Consider the following 27,496-nt stretch of genomic DNA (forward strand, 5'->3'; position numbering starts at 1 on the left):
CCTTGTGTTTCTTATACTTTTCTTTTTGGTTATTTTTGGGGGGTTTCCTATGATTAAAATTAACCTTACAGTTCTATTGTTACAATTAATTAAATGGGCCTTTTCCAGAGGGACTGCTGAACATGTTAAATCTTGCAAATTCTCTTTGGATGTGAGGATGTTTGTAGTGCTTTGAACTACAAACTAAGGCTGCTGGCCTTAAGATTTATTATGAAATTGCTAGTTTTCTCCCTATAGAACTGGGGAGAGGGAAATAGAAATGCAATAAATGAAAATGTCACAATGCTCACTCTACAAAAATTCATTTTCTGGAATACATTTCAGATTTATTTGCAACATGCATTGTTGTAAGATTTTTATTTCCAGAGTTCTGGAAAAGTTGATATTGACTATTTTTTTGTGAGCATTTTTATTAGTTTTATGGAGGAGTGGATTTTTGGAGCTCATTACTTCTTACAGAAGTGCTTTTTCAGTGGCCTTAAAAAGAGGTGGGGAGTAAGTCATGTTCAAATTCAATGTTACAATAAATTAATAAGCAGATGAACTCAGAAAATAGTGCTGGCTGGCATAGTGTTGGCTGGAATGTTCAAGTAGTAGATGAAATTGGTGAGTTGATGGCAAAGCTGAGAGCTTTGTTTTGAATAAAAAGCATTTAGAAGGTACTTAGTTTTTAGACCATGAATAATGTGAAGATAATGATATTTGAAGATTATCCTAATGGTTGTGCATAGAATGAAATCAAGCTGTACATAAGGGAAATGAGTTCAGCTCCGGTGGCAATGATCTACATTGTGTGGTATTAAGGCCTGGCTTAACATGGCAGTTATGGACATAGAACTTCAAGGGTGACTCATGAGACTTGGTGATGATGGATAGATTTGGGAATAATGGAGTAGAAGAGCTTCAAAAGATATAAATGTTGCCACTCTGCTTTGCAGAGATGCTGGTAGAGTAACAATGAGGATGGTCGAAAAGTGGACAAATGGCACATTTTTATTTTGACATCTTATAGATACCATCATTTAACTGTCTCTTAAGCTTCTTGAAGAACCATGATCATAAAGATTAAATGAATATATGTTGGTTATTAAAGCCAGGGTTTTAAGCCATTAAAGCTAAATATCATCAAGGGGCCTCATAAATCACATTAATTTCAAGAAAGAAGAAGGAAAGGTTTTTCTGGTTATATTTTGTTTTTTAAGTCTAAAGATATTCCAAAATGTTTATTATGTTAACTTACTTTTCTAACATATAATTCTCTGGGAGAGCAGATGTAAGACTTCTAAGGTTTTATATTAATGGAGTTTAATTGTGGTATATAGAAATGATACTTTCACAGCTTTGAATGTGTATTAATAGTGCATCTTTTATAAATAAGAGAGTCCTGGGTTCAAACACTACTTGTACTTAGAAAACAAAGCTTTTTTGTTAGCATGTGGATCATCATTATTTTCCAATGATTTCCTTCCTTTATTTTTCCATAGTCCTTAAGAAGAGAAAGCAATAAATGAAAAATGAGATGGTTATTACTGAAATGATCACTTTATATAATTGAGAAATATTAATTCCTATGTGGGATCAAAGTCAGCTTTCTGGACTCTTTCCTAACCTATTTCTCATTCAGTTGTTCACTTCTGTATATATTTCTAAAAAGGCTGAACCTAGAGATATCAGTTCACATTTCCATATTGCTGTTGTACTGTAGTCCTCTTTAGTATTTTAAATAATTATATTACTCATCAATATTTGTGCTCTTCTAGATTTTTAAAAGCAGTAAGTCATAGATTTCTATCACTTACCTTCATTTGGAAGCTAAAATAACAAAAATAAATTATGATATTACCTTTATTTGGAAGTTAAAATAACATAAATCATAATGTTATTTTACTTGTCTTTGTGAGTAGAGAAGTAAATGATTGAAAAAAGCATTTTGTTATAATTAAAGCTTCTGTTAAAATAGCAAGAAGATGGGAACATTTTGGAGGCCATTCAAGTTGCCCACTATATTTTTAAGGCTTAATTTTTCCTAATATTGGTTATTTATGTTATTTATTTATTTATTCTTTTAAAAAATTGATTAATTCAATCATTTATTATGATTTTTTAAAAAGTTCAAGAATCTACTCTGCAAGAATTGTGCTGTATTAAGTTCCATGAAACATACAAAAAAGCACTACATGGAATCACTTGTTCTCTGGGAAGAATTTAGAAGTAGCTAACAGCATAAATACCAAGTATGAATATAGAATCTGAAAATACAGTGTGTCATGAGATACTCAATTATCTATACAGAGTATTACTGTTGTTTTTAGATTCAGAGTGGAAAGATAGCCATATAGGCAGAAGTAGTCTTGAAATGTTTCATGGACTAAGGAGCATTTTATGATTGGTTGTGAAAGAAAAGAAGAATCTCTATGGGTCTAGAAGAGCTCCCTGGTTCTTAGAAGGAATGGCAATAACATAAGCGAAAAGGCAGAAGCAGGAATGTGTCATTCAGAATAAGAGCTACTACATATATCAGCCTTTAGGGAACAGAGGGTTAGTGTTGAAAGGTATTTTTAGAGAGGCACTGGAAGCTTTAAAAAAATAGAATAATTCTTGGGGCTCCTGGGTGGCACAGTCGGTTAAGTGTCCAACTCTAGGTTTTGACTCAAGGTCATGATATCAGGGTCATGATCGTAGGGTCCTAAGATCAAGTCCCATGTCAGGCTCTGCACTAAGCAGGAGTCTGTTTGAGAGTCTCTCTCTATTCCTCTGCCCCTCCGACTCATGTTCTCTTGCTCTAAAAGTAATACACACACACACACACACATATGATTTATATATTTATTTGTAATAAAAATAAATCTTTTAAAAAAATAATTCTTATAAAATTCATATTTTTATTCAACAGATATTTATTGGATGATAACTATTGTCTTCTAATAATACTATGATCTGGGGCTATAATACCTACTTTTTAGGAACAATATAAAGCTATAGATCTCAAACTGGATTACTCTATAGAGGTACTATAATGGGTTTGCAATCATATAGGCACCAAGCCTTGTTTATAGATTACATAAATAATAGATTTTAATATCTGTATCCATATGTATTATTATCAAATGCACAGAGTTTTGTTATGATTAATAAAATGGAAATTTATTGCTGCATTTTGTTCATGTATTTTTTTCAAACAACAAATCCTCAAAGTATAACTTACCTATTGGATCTGAGCAAAGAATGAGGGTTCCTTTCTTTTTGCTTTATAAATTCAGGTGGGGAGACTTCGATTAGTTTAACTGGGCTTTTACTTACTCCTACTTACTCCTCAGGGGAGTTAATTGATTTGTAAATTTGGGAGCAGAAACTGAGCATGTGTCACTAATTCTTTTTGTGATCTTCTTGCCTGCAGGGAGGATGTGCAGTTAAGCTTGGTATAGAATCTTCTCAGGCTTGGGAGACCTGATGTTAGTCTATCTAATTTTGGAATATAGTAATGAGAACCCTATATTACCTTGCACCTAAGCCACATTTTCTAGTATCTGCTACGTCACTAACCTAATTGATATTTTAATCCATTTGCATGAGTCTTTTCTTTTATCCACAAGTTGGCTAACTTGGTCCAAATTTGACCCACTGTAGGTCAAATCTGGACAAACCCTTTCTATTACTTATTGTGTGTGTTTGTTTTACTGCTACAACAAAACTGAGTAGTTGTAACAGAGATCATAGGGCCTGAAAAGCCTAAAATATTTACTCTTTGGCCCTTTACAGAAAAGATTTGTGATCCCTGGGACTCTTATGTATAATGTGGTCAGGGAATGAGGAAGTCATTTATTGTACTTCCTAAATTACTAAATGAATCCTATTACCATAGAGGCATTTATAAAAATTCTTACTTTGAAAACATGTATTGTTATTCAAAATGGTAAAAAGGGCTTTGTGTAAAAATGGAATGGAGTGAGGAATGGGAGTCTGACAGCTATTCAACTAAAGCCTCCAAGCCTAGTTACAGGAGTTAATCAGGACCCCTCACCATTACCAGACCAACCAACACTGAACATATGGCTGTGCAACGTCATCATCAAATCCAGCATTTTGTTCTTAGGAATCTGGCGATGTCCTGTGTCCCCCCCAATATTTAAGTTAAGTCTCAGTTATTTTTCTAACAGCTTGACATGGTTTGTCTCTTAGCTGTGAACCTTTTTATTTACTTAGGCTTGAATATTCAGTTTTTTAGTTCATTTATTCAGTGTTTATCCATTTTTCTAATAATTTGCTTTCTGGGGGCACCTGCATGGCTCAGTGGGTTAAAGCCTCTGCCTTCGGCTCAGGTCATGATCCCAGGGTCCTGGGATCGAGCCCCGCGTTGGACTCTCTGCTCAGCAGAGAGCCTGCTTCCTCCTCTCTCTCTCTGCCTGCCTCTCTGCCTACTTGTGATCTCTGTCTGTCAAATAAAATAAATAAAATCTTTAAAAAAAATAATAATTTGCTTTCTGTCTCTTTCCAAAAAAATATAAAGCTTTGGATTCCTCACATTGTAAAGAAAATCTTTTAAGTAAATAATTTTGGTTTCTTTATATTTTTCTTTTCTTCTCTTTTTTGACTATAAGTAATGCTTCGTGGACAATGTATTCAGTCTTTTAATTACAAGGTTGCTTCATATAATGCACTTTTCTCTTTGTTCATCTTGTTTTGGTGAAATACATTCTCTTTCTTTTGACTTCTTATGTATATTGTCTAGGTCTTTTACTGAGGCTTCATTCCGAGCTCATCCTTATTTAGTTTTGCTTGGCATTTGGTGTGTTTTCAGTTGCATTTGTTGATTTATTAAGGAGATTATTCTTGAGATTTCACCATCTTCAATTTCACCTGGGATATGCAAATTTCTACATAATAACATCAGAAATAAAAATTAAAGTTCATTTATATTTGAAGTGGTATCATCACCTTCCTTAGGTGGTATTTAGACTCACAGAACTTTTTTTTTTTTTCTGAAAATAGCATGTATATATAGTTTTTAAAAAGATCAAGCAAGACAAAAGAGAATATGGTCTCTTTCCTCAGTGTTTGATCACCAAGTTTTAAATTATTCCTTCCAGAATTATTCTGCATAAAAAAATGTGTACGTACTTTCTTTTTATACAATGTGAACATATATTATATATTGTTTTTCCTTTGTTTCAGCTCAAAATATCAGTACCTACACATTTATCTCATTTTTTTGAATGACTAAATAGTAATAATGGCTACATTTATTGAGCATTTAGGCCATACACTAAGGCACTATATTTAGGCATTATATTAAGCACTTTATATTTATTTATTTATTTATTTGACAGAGAGAGAGAGAGACAGAACACAAGCAGGGGGAGTGGGAGAGGGAGAAGCAGGCTTCCCGCTGAGCAGAGATCCTGATGTGGGGCTCCATCCCAGGACCCTGGGATCATGACCGGAGCGGAAGGCAGACACTTATCACCTGAGCCACCTAGGCTCCCTGTTAAGTACTTTATAAAATTCATTTCATTTTATTTCAAATTTATTTCATTAGTTTTATCATCTCATTCAGTCACTAACAACCCTTTTAAGTAGATACTGTTAGTATTCTAATTTTTCCCAAGACAATTTGGCTGAAAATGACAGAACTGGGATTTTGTTTCCAGACTCTTTAACTACTTTTCCAGTGTTTTTCAAGTATATTTCACCAATCAGTTGCATCCATGTAACCAGCGAAGCTTGTAAAACATAGATATCCAGCTCACTGTCAGAAATACTGATTGAGTAAAAATTTGGGAGAGAATAACAAGACTGAATTATTAAGAAATGGTCCATGTGGATTTTATGTAGTCTAAGATCTGTGGACCTCTGCATTATACTACACTGCCTCCTTCCTTGTATGAGTGATATTTATTTATTAAACAGTCTCTTAATGATAATCTTAAAAATAATTTCCAGTCCTTTAATATTCTAAAAAATACTTCAGTATACATCCTTACATGTACATTTTTATTTGTATTCATGGGTTTAATTGTAGGAAAGATTTCTAGAAGTAGAATTCCTGGGTCAAAGAGCATGTGCATTTAAAATTTTTGTACACTTTGGGAATTTTATCAAGAACATTTATCAAGGAATTTTTCCTTGCTGGTTCCTAGTTAATCAATAATTTTCCAAGGAGTAAAAATTTTAGAACACAAAAAAAGGTTAGTCAGAAGGTTTTTTTTTTTTTTTTCAAGCAGTTCCTTTTATTTATTCTTTTTAACCCTTCTACTAGTTTGCTAGGGCTGCCATAAAAAAGTACCAGAAACTATACAGTTTAACAGAAAGCCATTTTCTTGTAGTTCGTTCTAGAGGCTAGATGTACAAAAATCAAGGTTATCAGTAAGGTTGGTTCCTTCTTCGTGCTGTGAGAGAGAATCTATCTGGTGCATGCCATCCATTCCCCTTGCTTCTGTTGGTCTGATGGCATTCTTCAGTGTTCCTTGGCTTGCGACAGCATAGCTCCAGTCTTCACATGGTATCTTCCCTGTGTATGTGCCTGTCTCTAAATGTCCCTTCTTTATAGGGACACCAGTTACTGGATTAGGGGCTCATCCTAGTAACTTCATCTTAATTTAACTAATTACATCAGCACCAGCTTATTTCCAAATATGATCACATTCAGAGTGAGTGGGTGTTAGGAGTCTGACCTGTGAATTTTGGGGAGATATAACTCAACCAGTAGTATACCCAAAGTGATATTGTTAGGTAGTACCTACACTGGTTTCTCAACACTTTCCTGTTGACATTTCTGTTGTGGTTTCAAATCTTAATTGACACCTCCAACTTTGAAGTGACTGATAAAGAGAAGCTCAACTAAGTATCAAGATCCATGGATATTAATTGGTGATACTTTCTAAAGGGAAACAATATCCTGACAACCATTTACAATTTTAATGATCACTACTCATTAAAACTTTTTTCATTCATCAGAGAGGCTTCTTAAGAGGCATGCTTCCCTCTATATCACCATCCCCCCCAACACACACATTTCATTATTTAATACAAGGATTAAAAGTAGCAAGTGCACATAATTTTTTAGAAAGGATGAGTGATGATTATGTAATTCATATAAATAGTGCCTTACAGTACCATGATGCTTTAGGAATAATAATGGCAGTTTATCAATCCCATCTGTTCCCAGGCAAAGAAAGAAATATTTTAATAAGGCAAAAATCCAAAAACTGATGCTATCTAAAGATCTGCTTTCTAAAGTTTTGTTGGAACAATTGACAAATTAGCTGGAAAGAGGTTTGATACCAATACATTTAAAAAATGGTACCCATTTTTCCAAACCCTCATTAACACTGTGTATTATCATTAGCAGTTTGATCAAGAATGGTATATCTTGTGCTACTTTGATTTATATATTTAATTATAAATGAGCTCAAGCATTATTCATATAAGAAATTTTTGTTTCTTATCAACTACTCCTGTCCCTTGCCCACTTTTTCCTTTAGGCTGGTGATCTCTTTCATCTCAATTTGTAATTCTCTTTCAAGAATAGATATTAGTTTTTGGTCATCTGTGTCAAAGGATTTTCCCAAATCTGTCATTTGTCTCCCCCTTTTTAAAAAATATTTTAGTGGCTTGATAAAAAGCTAATATTTGTATGTACTCAAATTCATCAGTCTTACTCTCTATAGTTCTGGTTATATGTCTGGTAATAGTTCCTGTTCGAAGTCCATTCCTATTTTAAGATTATTATTATAAGGGTATTTACTTATTATTTAAATGTTTATCTGGAATTTATTTTGGTATAAGGAATGAAATATTCATCCAGCTTTTTTTTTTTTTTATCTTTCCAAGTGAATAGTCATTATCTGACTGGCAATTATTATATAACCCATTGTTTTCTTACTGATTTGGAATACCACCTTCATAGTATAATAAATTTCCGTAAGTATTAGAGCTTTGTTTTTTAAAATTCTCTCTTCTCTTCTCTTGCCTTTCAATTATTGCATCAGAACCATTTATAATTTATTTAAATATCTGCTAAAGGCTGATCTCCACCCCCTCCTTTACTTTTCACTTTTCAAATTGATACCTGGCTATTGTCACACATTTATTTTTCTAGATGTACTTTAGGATTACTTGTCAAGATCCAAGATGCAGTAGGAGGGAAACTCGATTGCAGTATTACTGCATTAATTTAAAACTAAGTGAAAGTGAAAGAATCACTGTCTTTAAAATATTGAATCATATCATAATATAGCAAGGTAAATTTTTCCATTGGCATTTAATTTTTATGTCTGTCTTTCAGTCCTTAATAGTTTCTGTTGCCTCCCTTTGTGATGCCTTCTGCTGGGTTATTGTATCAGTTTTCCGTTACTGGAGGAACCAATTACAAAAAACTTAGTGGCCTAAAAAACACAAATATATTATTTTACAGTTCTGACAGTCCAAAATGTGTCCACTGGGCTAAATTCAAGGTGTTGATAAAGCTGCATTTCTTTCTAGAGACTCTAGGGGAGGAATCTATTTTCTTGCCTTTTCTAGTTTCTATGAGCTATGCCTATTCCTTAGCTCATGGCTGCCTTTCACCTTCAAACCCAGCAATGACTAGTCAAATCTCTCACATTGCATCACTCTGAAACTGACTCTTCCGCTCTTTCACTTACAATGCCATAATAATCCAGGATGATCTTCCCATCTTGATTCTTAACTTAATCATATCCGCAAAGTCCCTTTTGCCATATAACAGATATTCACAGGTTCTGGGGATTAGAATGTGGACATCTTTGAGAGGCCATTGTAGTGCCTACCACCATCATCAATGTTCCTTTCCTTTGGACTGTCCTGTTGTCACTCCTTCTTCCTCCAACCCAAAGTCTCTCATTATTATTTTCTTATTATTCTATATTTATAGTGGAGTCTTCCATATTTGAATGTCACTGTAAGTCTTTAGTGGATAATTTTCTTGATATTGTGAGACACATCAGAGTAATAAGACCACTTCCAAAAGCTTTTACCTAATTTCAGTCATTTGGAACGGTGAGTCATCTCTAATTTTGAAGTCTTAATCCCACATTCCCTTGTGTTAGTATTACTGCTCCTGTTATTAGAAAAAGGATTCAGGAAGCAGTTAAAGTATGCAGGTAGCTTGTCACAGTACTAAGCCAACACTTCTATTTTTTTTCTTATTTACCTAACATCTTTAAACTCATCTAAGTCAAATCACTATCTTCTATTCTCAAGAGATGCCTTGTGTTGATCAGACTAGGCTTGAAGACTTCCAATGAGAGAGAACCTGCTTCCTGCTAGGCAGCCAATTTCATACTGTGAAGCTCTAATTGTTAGAAAGCTCATCCTGAGCTGAAATCTATCTCATTGTTACCATCTCTTCATCTACATACTTTTAATCTTCTTAACCATAGAAAAATATTCTAACTACTCTTCTACTTTTCAAATACTTATGATACATGTTTCCCTGTACCTTTTCCTCTTTAATCTTTTCTCACATACATAGGTTTGATACCATGTCCATTTGGTCTTTGCACCTTTTCTAATTGTAGCCCTCAGTACCAGGTTGAGGGGACTAGGTATGGTCTCACTGCAGTGTTGGTTAAGCTGCTTCCATTTCCCCCATGTGCGTCCATATATGCAATGGAATATTACTCAGCCATCAGAAAGGATGAATACCCAACTTTTGCATCAACATGGATGAGACTGGAGAAGATTATGCTAAGTGAAATAAGTCAAGCAGAGAAAGTCAATTATCATATGGTTTCACTTTTTTGTGGAACATAAGGAATAGTGTGGAGGACATTAGGAGAAGGAAGGGATAAATGAAGGGGAGGGGTGGGAATCAGAGGTGGAGATGAACCATGAGAGACTATGGACTCCAAGAAACAAACTTTAAAGGGGAGAGTCTTGGGGAATGGGTTACCTGGTGATGGGTATTAAGGAGGCACATATTGCATGGAACTCTGGTTGTTATATGCAAACAATGAATCATGGAACACTACTTCAAAAACTAATGATGTACTTTATGGTGACTAACATAACACAATAAGAAAAAAAGAAGAATAGAGCTATGTTAAGAGGCATGATCACAGTGATGTTCTAGTAATCTAGAAAAGCCTCCAAGATAGCTTTATTTCTGATAGAAAGTCACATCATTGCTACATTTGAGAAATAATTGTGTCCGTACCCTGTGCCCCTGGTTGTTGCCAAGATTTTTCACAAGTCAGATGGCCAAGTATCCTTTGGCCTTTTTGATGAATAAAATCTTGTACCACCTTACAAGGATGGTCAACATGATACAATTAGCTTATCTTTTATGTAATTACTAAACTGGATAATTCCCAATTCTAATTAGCACAGAAGAAGGGAGAGCTGTCACATTCGGTAGTCTAAATATCATACTTATATTGAATCAGCCAATATCACATTATGTTTTTAGTATATTACATTGTCATTCATACTGTCAGCTGTAACTCCTAATTCTTTTTTCTTGGTATTGTTAATCTATATACCTTCATACTGAAAATTTATAACTGATTTCTGTGCTAAACCATAGGGCTTCATATTTAATCATGAATAAACTTTGACTTGTTAGCTTTATCCTACCACTGGTGATTTTAAACTTTTAGAGGAGCACAGTGTAAACATCACATGAAAGCAGAATATGTAGACATTTTATTACTCCTGTTTGTTTTTCTTTGGGGGTCAAATGTCCTATTAATTTATTCAATGCTCTTAATGTATGCATCTTTTTGAGGAAGTATTATTTTGTCCACACATTGCACAATCAACTATAGCAGGTAAGCTGACTAAGACTAAGCATCAAAGCCAGACATTCCCTCAGGAGCTGTGAAGTTAGGCATTTAGGGACTTGGGGGCCTGTTCAGGATTCAGGGACAAGACATTATTAGGACATTATCTCTCCTAAGAAGAGAGCTACCAAAGACCAAGGCAGAGAACACAGTCCTATGTACCTAGTTATGTTGTTGTGGTTGTTGTTAGGATTATTATTAAATATTTTATTTATTTATTTGACAGAAAGATAGAGCCAGAGAACACAAGCAGGGGGAATGGCAGAGGGAGAATGAGAAACTGGCTTCCTGCTGAGCAGGGAACATGACTCAGGGCTCAATCTCAGGACCCTAGGATCATGACCTGAGCTGAGAGCAGTAGCTTAACTGACTGAGCCACCCAGGTGTCCAGTATGTTACTATTATTAAAATATCAAGAACAGAAACAAGTCTAGGATCCATTAACCAGGCATTTGAATAAAGGTAGAGGTTAAATATCTAGAAAAAAGCAAAAACTGCTAACCAAATTATAGCCCAATTTTGCTAGGCTAGCTACAATGAAGCCTTGAAGTTGAATCACAAATTGTTGGGCCAGTTCTTTTAATCCCTCTGGTCCATTTACCAGGGTTTATCACCAAAGGTACATTGGCAGTTAACCTGTATATCAAAATCCACATTTCCCACTGTAAGTAAAAGGTATTACAAAGGTTAGTAAGTTGGTTGGGTTATATACTACTTAATAAAGTATGGAAATTTTTCTTTCCCATAGTTCTGACATTAAAGATCTTGTCATAGTCCCTTTATATCTATGATACAGTAGTAGGAACACTAGATAAGCTGTCACAAGACCTCAGTGAGAGCTCTGAATGCTTAATATTGGACAAGTCACTTAAGAATTCCGAGCCTTAATTTCTGGATGGAGATAATCATAACACTGATGGGCTGTTTGTGCAGGCTAAAAAAGAATCATCTGGGTAAATGAAATATTATTTATTTTGCAGACTATGAAACACTTTACAAGTATAAGTTGCTCTTACAGTAATTTGAATCTGTTAGTTTTTGAATGACATTTTTTCAGGCTTCATTTGACAAATACTTATTAAGTGCATACTATATGAAAATGATGGTCATGGTCCTTGACACTGAGGTTCTTGAATCCTTGTGGAGGATAAAAAGGCCTTAAAATACTAACTAAAATATCAATTATTTTATGTATTTATTTTTAGCATGTATTGATAGAGCCCTACTATGAACAAAAAACATGGCACTTTGCTAGGTGCTGGACAAGGAAGGATGTCTTTAGAAATTAACTTGATTTATCTTATAAATTAATGGGATTATGTTTAACCTCTGGTTTATTCTTCCAGATCTTATTATTTTAATCAGTTTACTCTCTGGATCATTAATGCATCTAGTGAAATCATTCAATATAAAAATTCTGAGATATCACAAGAGACCATGTTAAATGTTTAAAAAGAATCATCATGTACTATGACTAGAGCCTTTTATGATTCTCTCTCAAAGTTATGATGAAAGTAAATGAGTTGATTTTTACATGAATAACTCTTAGTAACCTCATGCTAGTGTTTGAAAGTGAATTAATTGGGAGAAAAGCAGGATCAGAGGCAAAGAGACTAGTTATGAAATTGTTCTAACAGTTCAAATGAGATAACAGTGGTGACCTGGACTAGGGTGGTAGCAGGATTTGAGAGAAATAAAGGTGTTTGAGGTATAATTCAATGATAAAGTAAGGGACTTGGAGACTGACTGGGTAGCATTGAGGAAGAATGAGAATCTTTTTAAAAATAAACACGAGGTTAATCATGAATGCTTTGACAGAGATGAACATGAGGAGAGACTTATCCTACCAGATAGTAAAATTAATTTTAAGGTTTTAGTAAGCAAAACAGCATGATTCTGGTACTAAAATAGATAGACATATGGAACCAATTAGAAAGTCCAGAAACAGAGTCAATTAAATGTAAGCATATGGTATATACCTGTTGTCACAGGAATTGTTTCTTTTTTTTTAATTTAAACTCAATTAATGAATCTATAGTGTATTATTAGTTTCAGAGGTAGAGTTTAGTGATTTATCAGTTCCATAGAACACCCAGGGTTCATTATATCAAGTGCCCTCCTAATGCCCATCACTCAGTTTCCCCACCTTCCCACCCACCTCTCCTCCAGCAGCCCTCAATTTGTTTCCTATAGTTAAGAGTCTCTTGGTTTGTCTCTTTTTCTGACTTTGTATTATTTTATTTTTTCCTCCCTTCCCCTATGATCCTTTGTGTTGTTTCTAAATTCTACATGTAATTGTCTTCTCTAATTGACTTATTTTGCTCAGCAAAATTACCCTCTAGTTTCATCCACATCATTGCAAATAGTAAGATTTCATGTTTTTGATGGCTAAGTAATATTCCTGTGTGTGTGTGTGTGTGTACTTGACTATATATATATGTATATATATATACACATGTATATATACATGTATATACATATATATACAAAAAGGTTTATATATATATAAACTTTTTTTAATACATTCATCTGTTGATGGACATCTGGGATCTTTCCATATTTTGGTTATTATGGACATTGCTGCTATAAACATTCGGGTGCAGGTGACCCTTTGGATCATTATGTTTGTGTCCTTTTGGGTAAATACCTAGTAGTGCAATTGCTGGATTTTGGATAGTTCTGTTTTTGACTTTTGTGGAACTTCCATACTGTTTTCCAGAGTGATACAGAAAAAAGCATATGACAAAATACAGCACTCTTTCTTGATTAAAACTCTCTGCAGTGTAGGGATAGAAAGAACATACCTCAATATCATAAAAGCCATATATGAAAAGCCCACAGCAGATATTATTCTCAGTGGGGGAAAAACTGAGAGCTTTCCCCTAAGGTCAGGAACACAACAGGATGTCTACTCTCACCACTGTTGTTCAACATAGTACTGGAAGTCCTAGCCTCAGCAATTAGACAACAAAAAGAGATAAAAGGCATCCATATCAGGAAAGAAGGAGTCAAATTTTCACTCTTCACAGATGGACTCCACCCAAAAATTGCTGGAACCCATACAGGAATTCAGCAAGTGGCAGGATATATAATCAATGCACAGAAATCAGTTGCATTTCTGTATACTAACAATGAGGAAGAAGAAAGAGAAATTAAGGAATTGATCCCATTTATAATTGCATCAAAAGTCATAAGATAACTAGGAATAAACCTAACCAAACACTTCAAATGACCTGTACTCTGAAAACTATAGAACACTCGTGAAAAAAATTGAGGAAGACACAAAGAAATGGAAAAACATCCCATGCTCATGGATTGGGAAAACAAGTATTGTTAAAATGTCTATGCTACCCAAAGCAATGTACATCTTCAATGCAATCCCTATCAAAATACCAGGAATTCTATTTCAAAAGTAATAGCTGAACATGTAAACAAAGGTATATGCACAAGAATATTCCCATAAAAGCAAAACATTGAAATTTCAGTATGATAGGATTAACTAAATAAATCATGACCATGTGTATATTGAGATTTAACCTTAAATTTTAAAAAGTATAGACACATCGTTGTCATTGAAACTTGTTCACAATGCATTATTAGAAATAAATCTATATCAGATTATAAAGCATCACATATAACACACACATATTTATATATAACAACTTCAAGTAAGATTTATAGAAAAATCCCTTCATCCCACTTTGAGTGGGAAAATGCAATGTCCTTCTCAAGATTTCTATAGAATCTACAGGGTATCCAGTCTTGGTTCTCATGATCACCTCTTGCTGCAAACTCCTGTATCTGTAGAACTTTTTATTTCATTCATTTTTTCTCAGTTTCTGTCTATTCTTGACTTTCTGCCCCACATCTACTAGGATAAGTTACATACCCTGGTTACTTGTACCAAAAGACATGTTCAGAAATGTTACTAGCAAATTGTTCTTAATAACAAAATACCTAGGAAATGTTTAAAAGCCTATTGTCAGGAGAATCTGTAAGTGAATTATTTTATACCTATATAGTGAACTCCAATACCACATAGAAAAGAAATGAAACACAGAAAAGTCATAGAAGAGCAAGAATATTTTATACTGTTCTTATGAAATTCAAAAGCATGTAATACGAAACAATTTATTCTTCACTGATAATTACACATATAGTTAAATTTCAACAACAATCCAAGGAATTATAAACACGAAGTTCCACAGGAATTAGCCCTGGTTAGGGAGGGAGGGAGAGGGACTAGAAAGGGGAACACGAGTGGGAATGGAGGTTCAATGGTAATGTTCTAAACTGAGTAGTGCACATATGCAGATTTATTTTATTATTTTGTTCTATCACATATCCATCCTCTTTCGAGGGATACTAGTCAGATACTTATTTAAGTGTACCTTTTTTTGACAATATGAAATATTTGAATAAAAAAGCACAGTTTTGCTTTCTTTTTTCAATCATTTTCTTCCTTTGGACCTCTCACTGTCCATAAAGAAACTGTGTACTGTAGACTTCTCCAATTAGAAGTAATGGCACTTTCTTCAGAGGCAGATGAGAGTACACTTCACTGTTGTTTAATATATTTTTTTCTTTCCTTTGCACACACCCACATGTCCACACACACACATTTACAGAGGGAAGCAGTCTGGGAGGATATACACCAAAATATTACTACGAGTTATCTGAGCATGTTGCATTTTCATGTAATTTTTTTCTTTTTCTTTACATTTTATAATATTTCTGTAATAAACATTATACTTCATTTTTAAGGGGACAGCAAAATAATTCATCCTGTGTGGTTAAATTTCAGAGTATCTTTCAAGGCCATTAAGTCTTTGTATTTCTTTACAAACAGAGTACAATTCCAGTCTAACCAAATCCATGAAGAATGGGTTGTTCTGATTAACAGGTTGTTCTGATTTTAGGATGAACTAGGGTTTAAACTAGACACTTTTTTCAAACTCTTTATAATCTTTTTGTTGTAATCTCAGTTTTTTTCACTTTTGATGTGCAAAACAGTAAGCAATACCAGTAAACAATAATAATAACCAAACTAAAAAGCAATTTATATCTGAATAAGGCAAAATCATTTCCCTAACTGCTAGGTAGAATTTGTTAAAAAGGACATTAGAAAATGTTCAGTTGATCAGTAAGTATTTTTTGAGCACCTACTGTGTGGTAGGACTTGTTTTAGATTTTGGGGGTAGAGTGGTGAACAAGACAAATTCCAGCCTTCAGGGAGTTTATAGCCCTCTGATACATTCAGTCTACAACGAATGTGTGTGTGTGTGTGTGTGTGTGTGTGTATGTATGTGTGTGTGTGTGTGTTTAAAAGATTTATTTACTTATTTGAGAGAGAGATCATGAGCAGGGGAGGGAGGGGGTTGTAGAGGGAGAAGAAGACTCTCCGCTAATCAGGAAGCCCCATGTGGAACTTGATCCCAGGACTCTGGGATCATGACCTGAGCAGAAGGCAGATGCTTAACTGACTGAACCATCCAGGCACCCCTACAATGTGTTTTATAGATAATTTTATCAATAGATAGTTCTACTGAACGAGTAGTAACAGGAGTTTCTTTTGTAACGAGGAGTAACGAGGAGTTTCTTCTGTTGCTTTATAATGTATTTTTCAGCTATTGTTACATTAGTGCATTTTTATTTTAAAGATAACCAATATTATTAATTAATATTGTTTAGATATTGTTAGAGCATTGTTTTATATATCAACTCAAATTTGCCCTTTTTGACTTATAACATTAGTCTTTGTTCTGCTTTTAAGAACTTAAGAGTAAATCTACCACAGTAGCTTTCCCCCCTTCCCAGCTTTGTAGGATAATTCTTTAGGAATAGCCATTCATATACATTGAGAAAACTACTATGCTGCTGTAAGGCTTCTCCAGGATAGTATGCTCCAGGTCTTTTCATCATTTCATCTGCGACATGGTTTTTAAATCATAGACCATCTTGATTGCTTTCCTCCAGATGCTTTCTACTTTGTCACTCTTTGTTGTTAAAAATAAATTACTCCCAATTTCCTGCTTTCAGTAGGGTAGAGTGAACATAATTGACTCTCTAATGTGTGAGTGTCTGGTATGATCTGAAAGCAATTACACTGACCTTGAATATTTACTCTACAGTACTGTAAATATCACCATAGAAAAAATAGGATCTTAAAATAAATCTTTACTGCCCTTGGATTTATCCTGGAAGATTTTTTGAAAATGAATTTATTTTTTTATTTATCTTTTTATTTTGATAATGAATTATGCTTTATAAAGGTAAAAAACATCAAAAAGCATGATTAATTATGAAATTCATTATGCTGGTATCTGTTTTCTTCTCTAGTAAACTGTGCTTTCTGAGGGCAAGGGTTATATCTTTTTAATTTTTAAAAATCTCTATCACTTAGCATAGTCCTAAGTATATATGATAGATGCCCAATAAATATTTGTTGAACAATTAATGCCCTGTATAAGAAATTAAGATCTTGTGAAATGAAATGAATTCCTACTTTTAGAATACATCAAAGAAGCAGTAGTATAGAATTGGACCTTAGTTTTATCTTAACCTGAAAAGAGAAACTTTAGTGTATTAGTTTGCAGTATTCACAAAGAAAAAATAATAGTGTGTTATGTGGGAATACTTTTACTTCTAAATGACAAAAAGCCCTATTAGCAATGGCTCAAATAATATAAGAACGTTTGTACTTAAGAAGCCTGGAGTAACTAACTAGTCCTGGGGCTCTTTCAGTAAGCTCGGAGATATCATCAAGGTCCCAGGCTCTTTTTATCCTTCGTTGCCTGTTACCTTTTTGGTCTTAAGCTTATTGCCTATGGTCACAACATGCCTGTCCTACCTCCAGACATCAAAACTGCACCCAGAGACTAGAACCTGAGGATGGCTAAGCTCTACAAGGGCCCCATTTTCCTCTGGGGAGAAAAAATATTTTCCCAGAAGCCTCCCTTTCATCCCACTGGCCAAACTTGAGTCATATGGCTCTGGCTATCTCTAGGAAGCAGGCAAGGGAGTAGAGTCTCAGGAATGACTATTAACTAGTTAAGCAACAGTTTATGTCACAACTAGAAAATTGCCATATACTACAAAAAGAGATCCTGACAGGAGATTATGAACTTTACTGTCAGTGGTTAATTCAGAAGAATCAAACTGTCAGGACACTTCTAAAAAGATCACTGATGATATTAGGGTTACATGATGGCATAACTTATTCAAACAGATGAATCAGCACCTCTTAATCACTTTTGGAAGAACTGATGAATCTGATTATCTTTTCTAGTTTTTATAAATCAAACAAGCTGTGTCTTTATCACAAAGCTATTTTTATTTTTTCTCCTTCCTTTCAGGAGTCCTATCCAAAGAAGAGGAATTACACTATGGAAATTGTACCATCTGCTTCTCTGGATATATTTCCTTCAGAAAATGAGAACTTTCTATGTGATCTCACGGACATAGCCGTTACAAAAAAACCTTGCTCCTTAGAAATCGCAAGGGCCCCTTCTCCAAGATCTGGTAATATTTCTTTTTTAAAATTAAAAAAAATTTTTTAGAAGTAATAATATTTTTTACTCACAATTGGACCAATTCAATTTGTATGCCTGTATATGTGATATTATATCATTAATATTTTGATTTTCCCGAAATTTTAAACATGAAAGTGCTCCTTATAGTCAAACTTATCTTTTTTTCTTTTTTTTTAGCATTTTGAAGTCTGTCCAGGTAGGTCAGAGTTTTTGATATAATGTCTTTTAACTTCCTGACAAGAACTCTCAAGGAGTGGTACTCCCTTGCTGAAGGTACTTTGAAACCTTGCAATAGTGAAAAACATCTAGGTCAGACACAAAGCTTGGGATCCTTTAGAACTTCATAGCAGATTTAGTAGCAAGAGTCTTTTTATATACTTTTCTGCATCCTGTTTTCAGGTTATTGAAATGTACTCAGGTACTTCGTATATTTTATACATTTTATGGTATTTTTAGATCCATTATTTTATTTATTTGCCTGATAAATTAGTACACAAGGCAAATAAATATTTTGCCCATTTTACTGATAAGGAAATTGGAGATAAGTGTCTTACTTAAGACCAATTCATGATGGGGCCTTTCTTAAACAGGAATGTCTGACTGTCATCATATCTGCTTTGTGTTACTTGAGCACCGCCTCTAAGAAAGAATGCAGTTTAGAAACGTGAAATCTAATGATGGAGGAACATTTCAAGTGGGTGGTCAATGTATTCAATGTTGCAAAGGGGTTGCAAGAGAAACTCTAAAGAGAGGCATTTTAGGTTTGACAATCTAATTGCTGATTAATTTTGAAAAGTAAGTTTTAGTAGTGATGAGATGAAACCAGATTTCTGGAAGAAGTTAACAGAGAGACACTAGAAAATGGGAGTGGAGAGTACAGAAGATTAGAAGAGTTATGATAATAGATTAGAAGATTAGAACAGTTATGATAATAACATGAGAAGAAAGAGGTTCAAGGAAGCAATAGCTGATTTATTTAAGGATAGGTAAGTCTTGGCCAAGTTTAGAGGTTAGAGGAATTAGAATAAAATGGGTAGAGAAGACTGAGTCCAAGAAAACACAGAAATTGCTTTCCCCAAAAAGAGGAGAAAATAAAGCCTAGTCATGAATATAGAGAGATTCTGAAATATGTATTTCCAAATGGATTAAATTCCTGGGTTAAGATAAAAAGTCAACAGCTGAAAAGAAGGGGCAGAACTTGAGAAGGGTTTAAAGTAAAATTCAGAAATTCCATTTTAGGTAACAAGCTGAGAAGTTTTATAGAAGTGGACAAATAGGTTTTGGAGCAACATTGAGGCTAGGATATTGTATGAATCGTAAGCATGCAAAAGGAAAATTTTAAGATGAGGTAAGAGCATAATAAAGAAAATACTTATCGGAAAGGATGACTACCCAACATGGATGGCACTGGAGGAGATTATGCTGAGGGAAATAAGTCAAGCAGAGAAAGTCAATTATCATATGGTTTCACTTACTGGTGGAGCATAAAGAATAATATGGAGGACATTAGAAGAAGGCAAGGAAAAGTGAGTTAGGGGAAATTGGAGGAGGAGACACACCATGAAAGACTTAGACTCTAAGAAGCAAACTGAGGGTTTTGTAGGGGAGAGGGGTTGGGGAATAGGTGAGCCTGTTGGTGGATATTAAAGAGGGCATGTATTGTATGGAACACTGGGTATGGTGCATAAACAATGAATCTTGGAACACTGAAAAAATAAAATAAAATCTAAAAAAATGTATTGAGCATTACCAAGTGCCAGTTGCTGTTCTAAGTGCTTTATATACCTTATTTCACATAATTCTTACCATGCTATAAGGTAATAATATCATTATTACCATTTTATAGTTGAAGAAACTGTGACACTGAAATGTTGGGTAACTTCCCACAGTTCTATGTTAATAAGGGGTAGACTTGCACTTGGATTGTCTGATCTATACTCTTAAATACTCTGTTATACTGAATTATATTGGGGGATGAAGTATAGTTGAAATCATGAACCACATACTGAAATTCTCAAGAAATGTGGAGGTATGACTGGAAGTCTACATATGGTAAGCAATAAAACCAGAAAAAGAATGTTATAATAGGATAGCATAATCTTTGGAAAAGCAACAGATTTTGGATAAAGACAGAATAGTGGGTGATCAGAAGCAGTCACAGAGAGTGGAGATAGTGCTGATCCCAAACTATAGCAGTTGGTAAGAATGAAAACTCTTCCATAGGAGAGGTAACCAGGAAATACCATGGAAGTTAGGGAGAAATCTCAGTTAATATAGGAAAATGGAAAACATACATGAATGAATATGTAAAAGCACTTTAATTAGAGCATAGGGAGTAGGGGTGTATTGGGGTGGGGGCTGGAGGCAGGAATGAAAGGGTAAAGGAAGACAGGGATTTATTCATTAAACAATAAAAAATTATTGAGTCCCTTCATGTGCAAACCAGTGTTCTGTAAGCTGAGGATATAGGGATGAAAAAGACATGCCCAGGTAACAAGGCTGACTAGGTTTCTCCTGCTGAAAAAAAAAAAAAAAATACAGAAAAGAAAACTTCTGAAAACCATTAGAAAGGTGGCAGGAAAATTATAAAAATTGAATAACATTTAGGTTAGGAACTTTTGGGGGGGTCAGTAGGTTAGTAAGATAAAATCAGGTCAAAACACTGGTGAGGGTGGGAAGCCAGTGGATTACTAAAGCCACTTCTGTCCTGAGGGAATTTTCTGAACCTGCTGTTGAACTCTGGTCTTGAGCCCTCATAAACCTCAAGGTTTATGTACAGAAAAAACAAACAAACAACCCCACAAAAACCTCTGTACCTGTCCAGCACAGAGATTTTAATAGCAAATTCTTCCTCCACAGAGCTGGAACTCCAGGGGCTACACCTTACAGTACTCAGAAATAATTCTGCCCCATAACCCCCACCCCAAGGAAAGGTGACTTGTCATAAGAAGAACAAGGAGGGAAATTCCTGACGTGTTATTACCACAAACTGGTAGTCGCAGTTTGTACCCAAAATTTCTATCACCTGAATGGTACAAAAAATGTCAACCCATGAATTTAGTTTGAAGTAATACCCTTGGACTTCAAGCAGAGGCAAATGTAACCCTTCTAGAAAGGAATATGCTTTTTTACAGGTCCCAAAGAATTTCTATAAATAATTTTCTGATTAAAATTAACAGTGTAAATAATTAAGTCTATAAGAAACCCTGAAACCAGAATCATAGGAACAAGAAAAAATAGATCCACACATGAAGAGACTTCAAATATTTGAATTATCAGATGCTTAAAAATGACCATGCTATTATAAACACACACTTACACATGGAGAAAAACTACCTCAAGTTTAAAAACTCAGTGAATAAGTAGATCAGCAAATTAGACTCAGCTGAAGAGAGATTTTAGTGAGCTGGAAATTAGGGCAGAAGAAGTTTTACAGAATGTGGCACAGAGAGACAGAGATGAAAGATATGAAAGCAAAGCTAAGAGACTTGGAGGATACCCTGAGAAATTCTAACTTGTCTATTTAAATCTTCAGGAGAGGAGAGAGTGAGGCAAAAGTAATATATTTGAAGAACTAATTTTCAAAGAGGCACAGTCTTATTCTTGCACTCACATGGAGGTAGACAAGTGAATAGTTAATTTCAAGAGTGTAATTAGTGTTAAGGCAATGTTACACAAAGTGCTTTGGGAATAGAAAAGAGGAACATTTCAATTTACCTGGGAGCTTGGGAAAGACTTCATGAAGGAGAGGACGTCTGTGTCTGTTACCTATGCTACTTAACAAGCCACCCCCAAACTTAACTGTCTTAGAGGAACATAAGTCATTTCGTTTGTTCACAAATCTGCAAATTTGGCAGAGTTCATTTGGCAGCAATAGCCTGTCTGTGCCACTTGGTATGAGCCAGGGCTACTCAACTAGAGAAGAAAGGACCCATTTTCAAGATAGCCCACTACATGGCTGGCAAGTTGGTGACAGCTTAGAGATTGGCTGGATTTATGGGCTGGGGACCATTTTTCCTCTCCATGGACTGCCTGGGTCTCCTCATCACATACTGGCTAGATTCTAAGATCAAGCATCTGAAAAGAACCAGGTGGAAGCTATATCATTTTTATTATCTAGCCTTCAAAGTCATAGACCATCGTTTCTACTATAGTTCCATATTTACCCAGATTCAAGGGGAGAGAACAGCAACCCCACTTCCTAATGAAGAGTGTCAAAGTTACTTTGTAATAAGAAAATAAATGATGGGAGATACCTTTGCTGTCAGTTTTAGGAAAATATACAGTTTTCCACCATCTGCCCTTTGGGCACAATAATTCATATTCTTTTCCTACGCAAATTATACTTGTTTATACCTTCAGGACTTCCAATCATCAGCCTTTCATAGCACGAGCTCCAGGTCTAGGTTCAGATGTCCATGAGTATCCCTGATATAGTTCTGATGCTGCAGGTTCTTGACTGCTTTGGCTCTTGGCAGTGATGATCTATGAATCAGACAATTTATTAGTCTCCCCTCTTACACACCAAACATATAATAGTGAGTCAGGCATAGGAGAACCATAACTGACACACTCATCTAAACACAGGGAAAACCAGGCACATGGTGGTCACTAGCCTGTGGCAATTCTGAATCTAACCAGGCACAGTTCCTTGATGAAGACTCAGCTTTATGGGGGCGCCTGGGTGGCTCAGTGGGTTAAAAGCCTCTGCCTTCGGCTCAGGTCATGATCTCAGGGTTCTGGGATCGAGCCCCGCATTGGGCTCTCTGCTCGGCAGGGAACCTGATTCCCTCTCACTCTCTGCCTGCCTCTCTGCCTACTTGTGATCTCTGTCTTAAAAAAAAAAAAAAAAAAAAAAGACTCAGGTTTATGGGATAAGAGTTGTTCTCTGTGACATGTGGTTCCACCGTCTGAATCATTATTTTACATAAAAAGTAGCCCATGTTTATAGCTGAGTATCTTTCTTACTTGCTTTTTGTCTGTTAAAGATTAGGGGTCAAAAGGGCTCTTCTCATTTTATATTTCTGTTCCTTCCAGTTCAGGCTGATATAATTTCTTTTAAAACTTTGTGGACTTTTTGTGTTCCAATTTATAGTCTACTCCATTAGACAAAAGCTTATCTCCAGATAAGCTCTTCCCTGCATTGGGCTCCTTATGAGACTTCTGTGAGATAATGTCCTTGAGATTCTTAGAAACCCTATTGTTAACAGGGAGCATCTGTGAGTCATGCCCTTAAAAATGCTTAGAGGGTCTTTTGTCTGGTTTAAAGATTCTATACAGCACCACTGAGAGCATTCTTAGGCCTAACATTGTACCCCATCCAGATTGGATCATTGGCCTTCTTAATTTGAAAATTATTTGCCATTTGGAATGCCTGCAAATAATAAACTGGTTTTGTTTTTGTACCCAGAAATTCCTGGCTCTTTTGTATTTATTTGGTAGGTCATTCTTCAGTTCTCTTTTGGCTTGCATATTATCATAGGCAGCCAGATGAAGCTGGTTTGCTGCTTAAATATTCTTCCTGAAAACATCCTTAAATCATAGAGTTCATTTGGTTCATTTTCTGTTTTCCATGTTATTGCAGATGTCAATGTTGCCAAACTTTCCACTACTACAACACAAATGATGCTTTGCTTTTAGCTTCTGATTACATTTGCTCTCCTTTGAGCTCTTACCAACAGCTTTCTCATAGTTCTGTGGGTTTCCAAGAATCCTCTCTTCGGCCCTTATGGCTTCCATAGTCACTCACTTGGAATCCCTTTCAGCTTCTGTCAGCTGCCCAGTCACAGAGTTCATGCCACATGCTTTAGATTTTTGTTATGGCAGCACCCCATTTCCAAATATCAGAATCTATTCTGGTCATTGATGACTGCATAACAAACTACCTCAATACTTAGTGAGTTTAAAAAAGATTAATTTATTTTGTTAATAAATCTGCAATTTGGGGAGAACTCTGTAGGGACAGCTTCTTTATGTCTCAAGTGTTATCAGCTGGAACAGCTTTGGGGGCAGGGGAGCTGAAGGATTCTGACTCATATGGCTGGCATGGCCTATTTAGACTTCCTCTAAGTGATGGTGTAAGTGATGGTAAATGACGGTGTTCCAAGAGCAAGCATCCTAGAAGTGAGGCAGAAGCTGAATTGCTTTTTATGACTTAACTCAGAAGGCAACATCATTTCTGTGGTAGTCAAGAGCTCACCTATATTTAAGTGGAGGGGATTTATTCATCTCTCCCCTTTATAGAAAAGGTTACTGAAGTCATGCTATAAGAAGATATTCTTGTGGCCTCTTTTGGAAAATACAAACTTCTGTAATACCGAGTTGTTTACTGCTGTTACTCATTTTCAAGTGGGATAAGAGTTAATTTACATGAATATATCATTTTCCCTGATTATGTTCAATCATCCAGATTCAGTATAAAAGAAGCCAGTTTGCTCCGTTGACCTACGCTTAATTCATAATGATTGGTAGTCTGCACTTTTGACCATGACTGTGAATTCTAGGGGTGAGGGAGTCCAGATTTTAATTGGAAGAATTTTTCTTTTTAATTATATGCGTAGGGATGAATACAAGTCAGAACAGGTTCTGTTCTAATTCTAGATATCACTTTACCAAGTGATCCCCATAGAATTCCCTCCCATAATCAACCTAGCAGGTGGAATAGAACATCAGCATCACTGTTTGTCTACTGTCTGGATGAGGATGCGGTCTCTGTCACTTTCCTTTCTTGATTCCATTAACCCATAGGCTTTGCATGTACCTAATTACTTCCAGGTCTCACTCTGTTATGTCTGGTCCTGTGTGTCTCATACCTAGCTTTGCCTTTACCCCTCAGGGCCATCTAACTAAGCTGATGAACTCAAGGAAGTAACTGCCCTCTGTTGAGGCTACTGATGTTTTCCCTTTGTTACCAACTTCTTTAATGACCAAACATAGGAATTCCAGAAGTGGAGACATCTCCTGATGTACATGAGTCCTTGAGTCCTCACACTGAACTGGGTGGGTAACTACCTTGAAGTTTCTCATCCACTCAGTAAATACTCATTGGATATTTATGGTGTTTAAGGAAGTGTGCTAAGTATTGTTGAAGAAACAGTGAAAGTCCTGATATTTATAAGCTTAGAACGTATTTAAATTAAGGGTAATAAGTGTAATGAGAGAAGTAAGCATAAGGTATTCCAGGAGGATAGAAAGGAAGAGATTGAGTAAAAGCTTACTGGAGGGGTGCTGCCTGATATGAGCCTCAAAGAAGGAGAATTAGATGTATGGATGGGAGGTGTATGGTGTGTGGATGAATGGGAGGTATGCAGGGATCTAGAGGCATGGGACAACTTAGTACATTCAGAGACAGTGACCAGCTTAGCATGGTTAAAGCATAGAATGCTCCTAAGGAAAAATACATGAAAGAACAAGAAGTGACATTCAGAAGTTTGGATTTCACCTGAAAGTAGAAGTGAACCATTGACAGACTTTAAGCAGGGACATGATGTGATGGGTTTTTGGTTTAGAACGGTCTCTCTGGAAGCAGTATGAAGACTAGATTGGACAGAGATGAGGCTTAAGACAGCATGATTAATTAGGAGATGAATGTTCAGTCCAGAAAAAAAAAAAAAAAAGATGGTGGCCATTACAAAGGTCATGCCAACAAAGAGAGGAAAGGGGAACAAAGAGGAGAAGTATATAGGAGTGGAGGTTATCCCTTTTCCCTTTGAAAATTCTGCCCTTTAGGAAATAAGAAGCCAAGGAAACAAAATAGTTATATTTTAGGGAATATATTTTATAGTTTTTGGTTAACTGTGCTGGATTAACATGGTTTAGGTTTACAGACAAAATGAGGATTTCAACACACACAGAAATTGCATTCTGAAGCTTTCCTGGAGAGACAGAGAGAAGTGATCAAGGGATGACTAGGTCTTTACGGGATTGTTATGTGTTGAATTGTGCTCCACCCCCTCTTTTTTACTTTTAGTCACAAGTATATCAATATGGGACCTTACTTGGAAAATTTGGAGATAGAGTCTACAGAGGTAATCAAGTTAAAATGAAGTCTTTAGGTAGGCCCCAATCCAGCATGACTGGATTCCCTTTATAAGAAGAGGGAAATTTAGAAATATAGAGAGATATGCAAAGAGGGGAGATGCTATGAAGAGACACAGAAAGAAGATGGCCACCCACAAGCCAGAGAGGCCCAGAATAGATCCTTTCCTATGGCCCACAGAAGAAATGGAACTTGATTTCAGACTTCAAGCCTCCAGACTATGAAACAAAAAATTTCTGTTGTTTAGGACACCCAATTAGTACCAATATGTTACAACAACCCTAAGGAGTGATTTCAATGACTGTAACTGAGTATATAAATTTGATCATAGAAAGAAGGTGTGACTGAAGATCCTGGGCTTCTGAGGACAGACCTTGCCTGTCTTCCTCATTTCAGAGGCTAAGCACTTGAGGGTCCTGGTTGTGACTGGCAATGTTGTTCATGGATATAGAATATTCAATTACACAGAAAATCACAGTTAAGTATGCATATTAGTTTCCTGTCCATCTTTCTTTTTTTTTCTTTTTCTTTTTTTTTTTAATTTTTAATTTTTATTAACATGTAATGTATTATTAGCCCCAGGGGTACAATTCTGTGAATCGCCAGGTTTACACACTTCACAGCACTCACCATAGCACATACCCTCCCAATGTCCATAACCCAACCACCCTCTCCTTCCCCCTCTCCCCCCAGCACCCCTCAGTTTGTTTTGTGAGATTAAGGGTCTCTTATCATTTGTTTCCCTCCTGGTCTCATCTTGTTTCATTTTTTTCCTTCCCAACACCCCCAAGCCCCCCACATTGCCTCTCAAATTCCTCATATCAGGGAGATCATATGATATTTGTCTTTGTCTGATTGATTTATTTTGCTCAGCATAATACCCTCTAGTTCCATCCACGTCATTGAAAAAGGCAAGATTTCATTTCTTTTGATGGCTGCATAGTATTCCATTGTATATATATACCACATCTTCTTTATCCATTCATCTGTTGATGGACATCTAGGTTCTTTCCATAGTTTGGCTATTGTGGACATTGCTGCCAGAAACATTCGGGTGCACGTGCCCCTTCGGATCACTACGTTTGTATTTTTAGGGTAAATACCCAGCAGTGCAATTGCTGGGTCAT

The 27,496-nt window shown here is 35.6% G+C and overlaps 1 protein-coding gene across 5 annotated transcripts in view; it reads left to right on the forward strand.

Moving 5' to 3' along the window:
* The window catches only part of LOC111141988 (ankyrin repeat and sterile alpha motif domain containing 1B), a 1,155,119-nt gene that overhangs the window by 411,290 nt on the left and 716,333 nt on the right, over positions 1-27,496 (forward strand). For all 5 annotated transcript variants that reach the window (XM_022494890.1, XM_022494891.1, XM_022494892.1 and 2 more), the window contains exon 10: positions 18,155-18,320. In XM_022494890.1, the coding sequence (XP_022350598.1) occupies positions 18,155-18,320 (166 nt within the window). The remainder of the gene's footprint in view (positions 1-18,154; positions 18,321-27,496) is intronic.

The sequence above is a fragment of the Enhydra lutris genome, unplaced genomic scaffold (genome assembly GCF_002288905.1).
Source record: "Enhydra lutris kenyoni isolate GAN:26980312 unplaced genomic scaffold, ASM228890v2 scaffoldscaffold7, whole genome shotgun sequence".
Classification (NCBI taxonomy): Eukaryota; Metazoa; Chordata; class Mammalia; order Carnivora; family Mustelidae; genus Enhydra; species Enhydra lutris.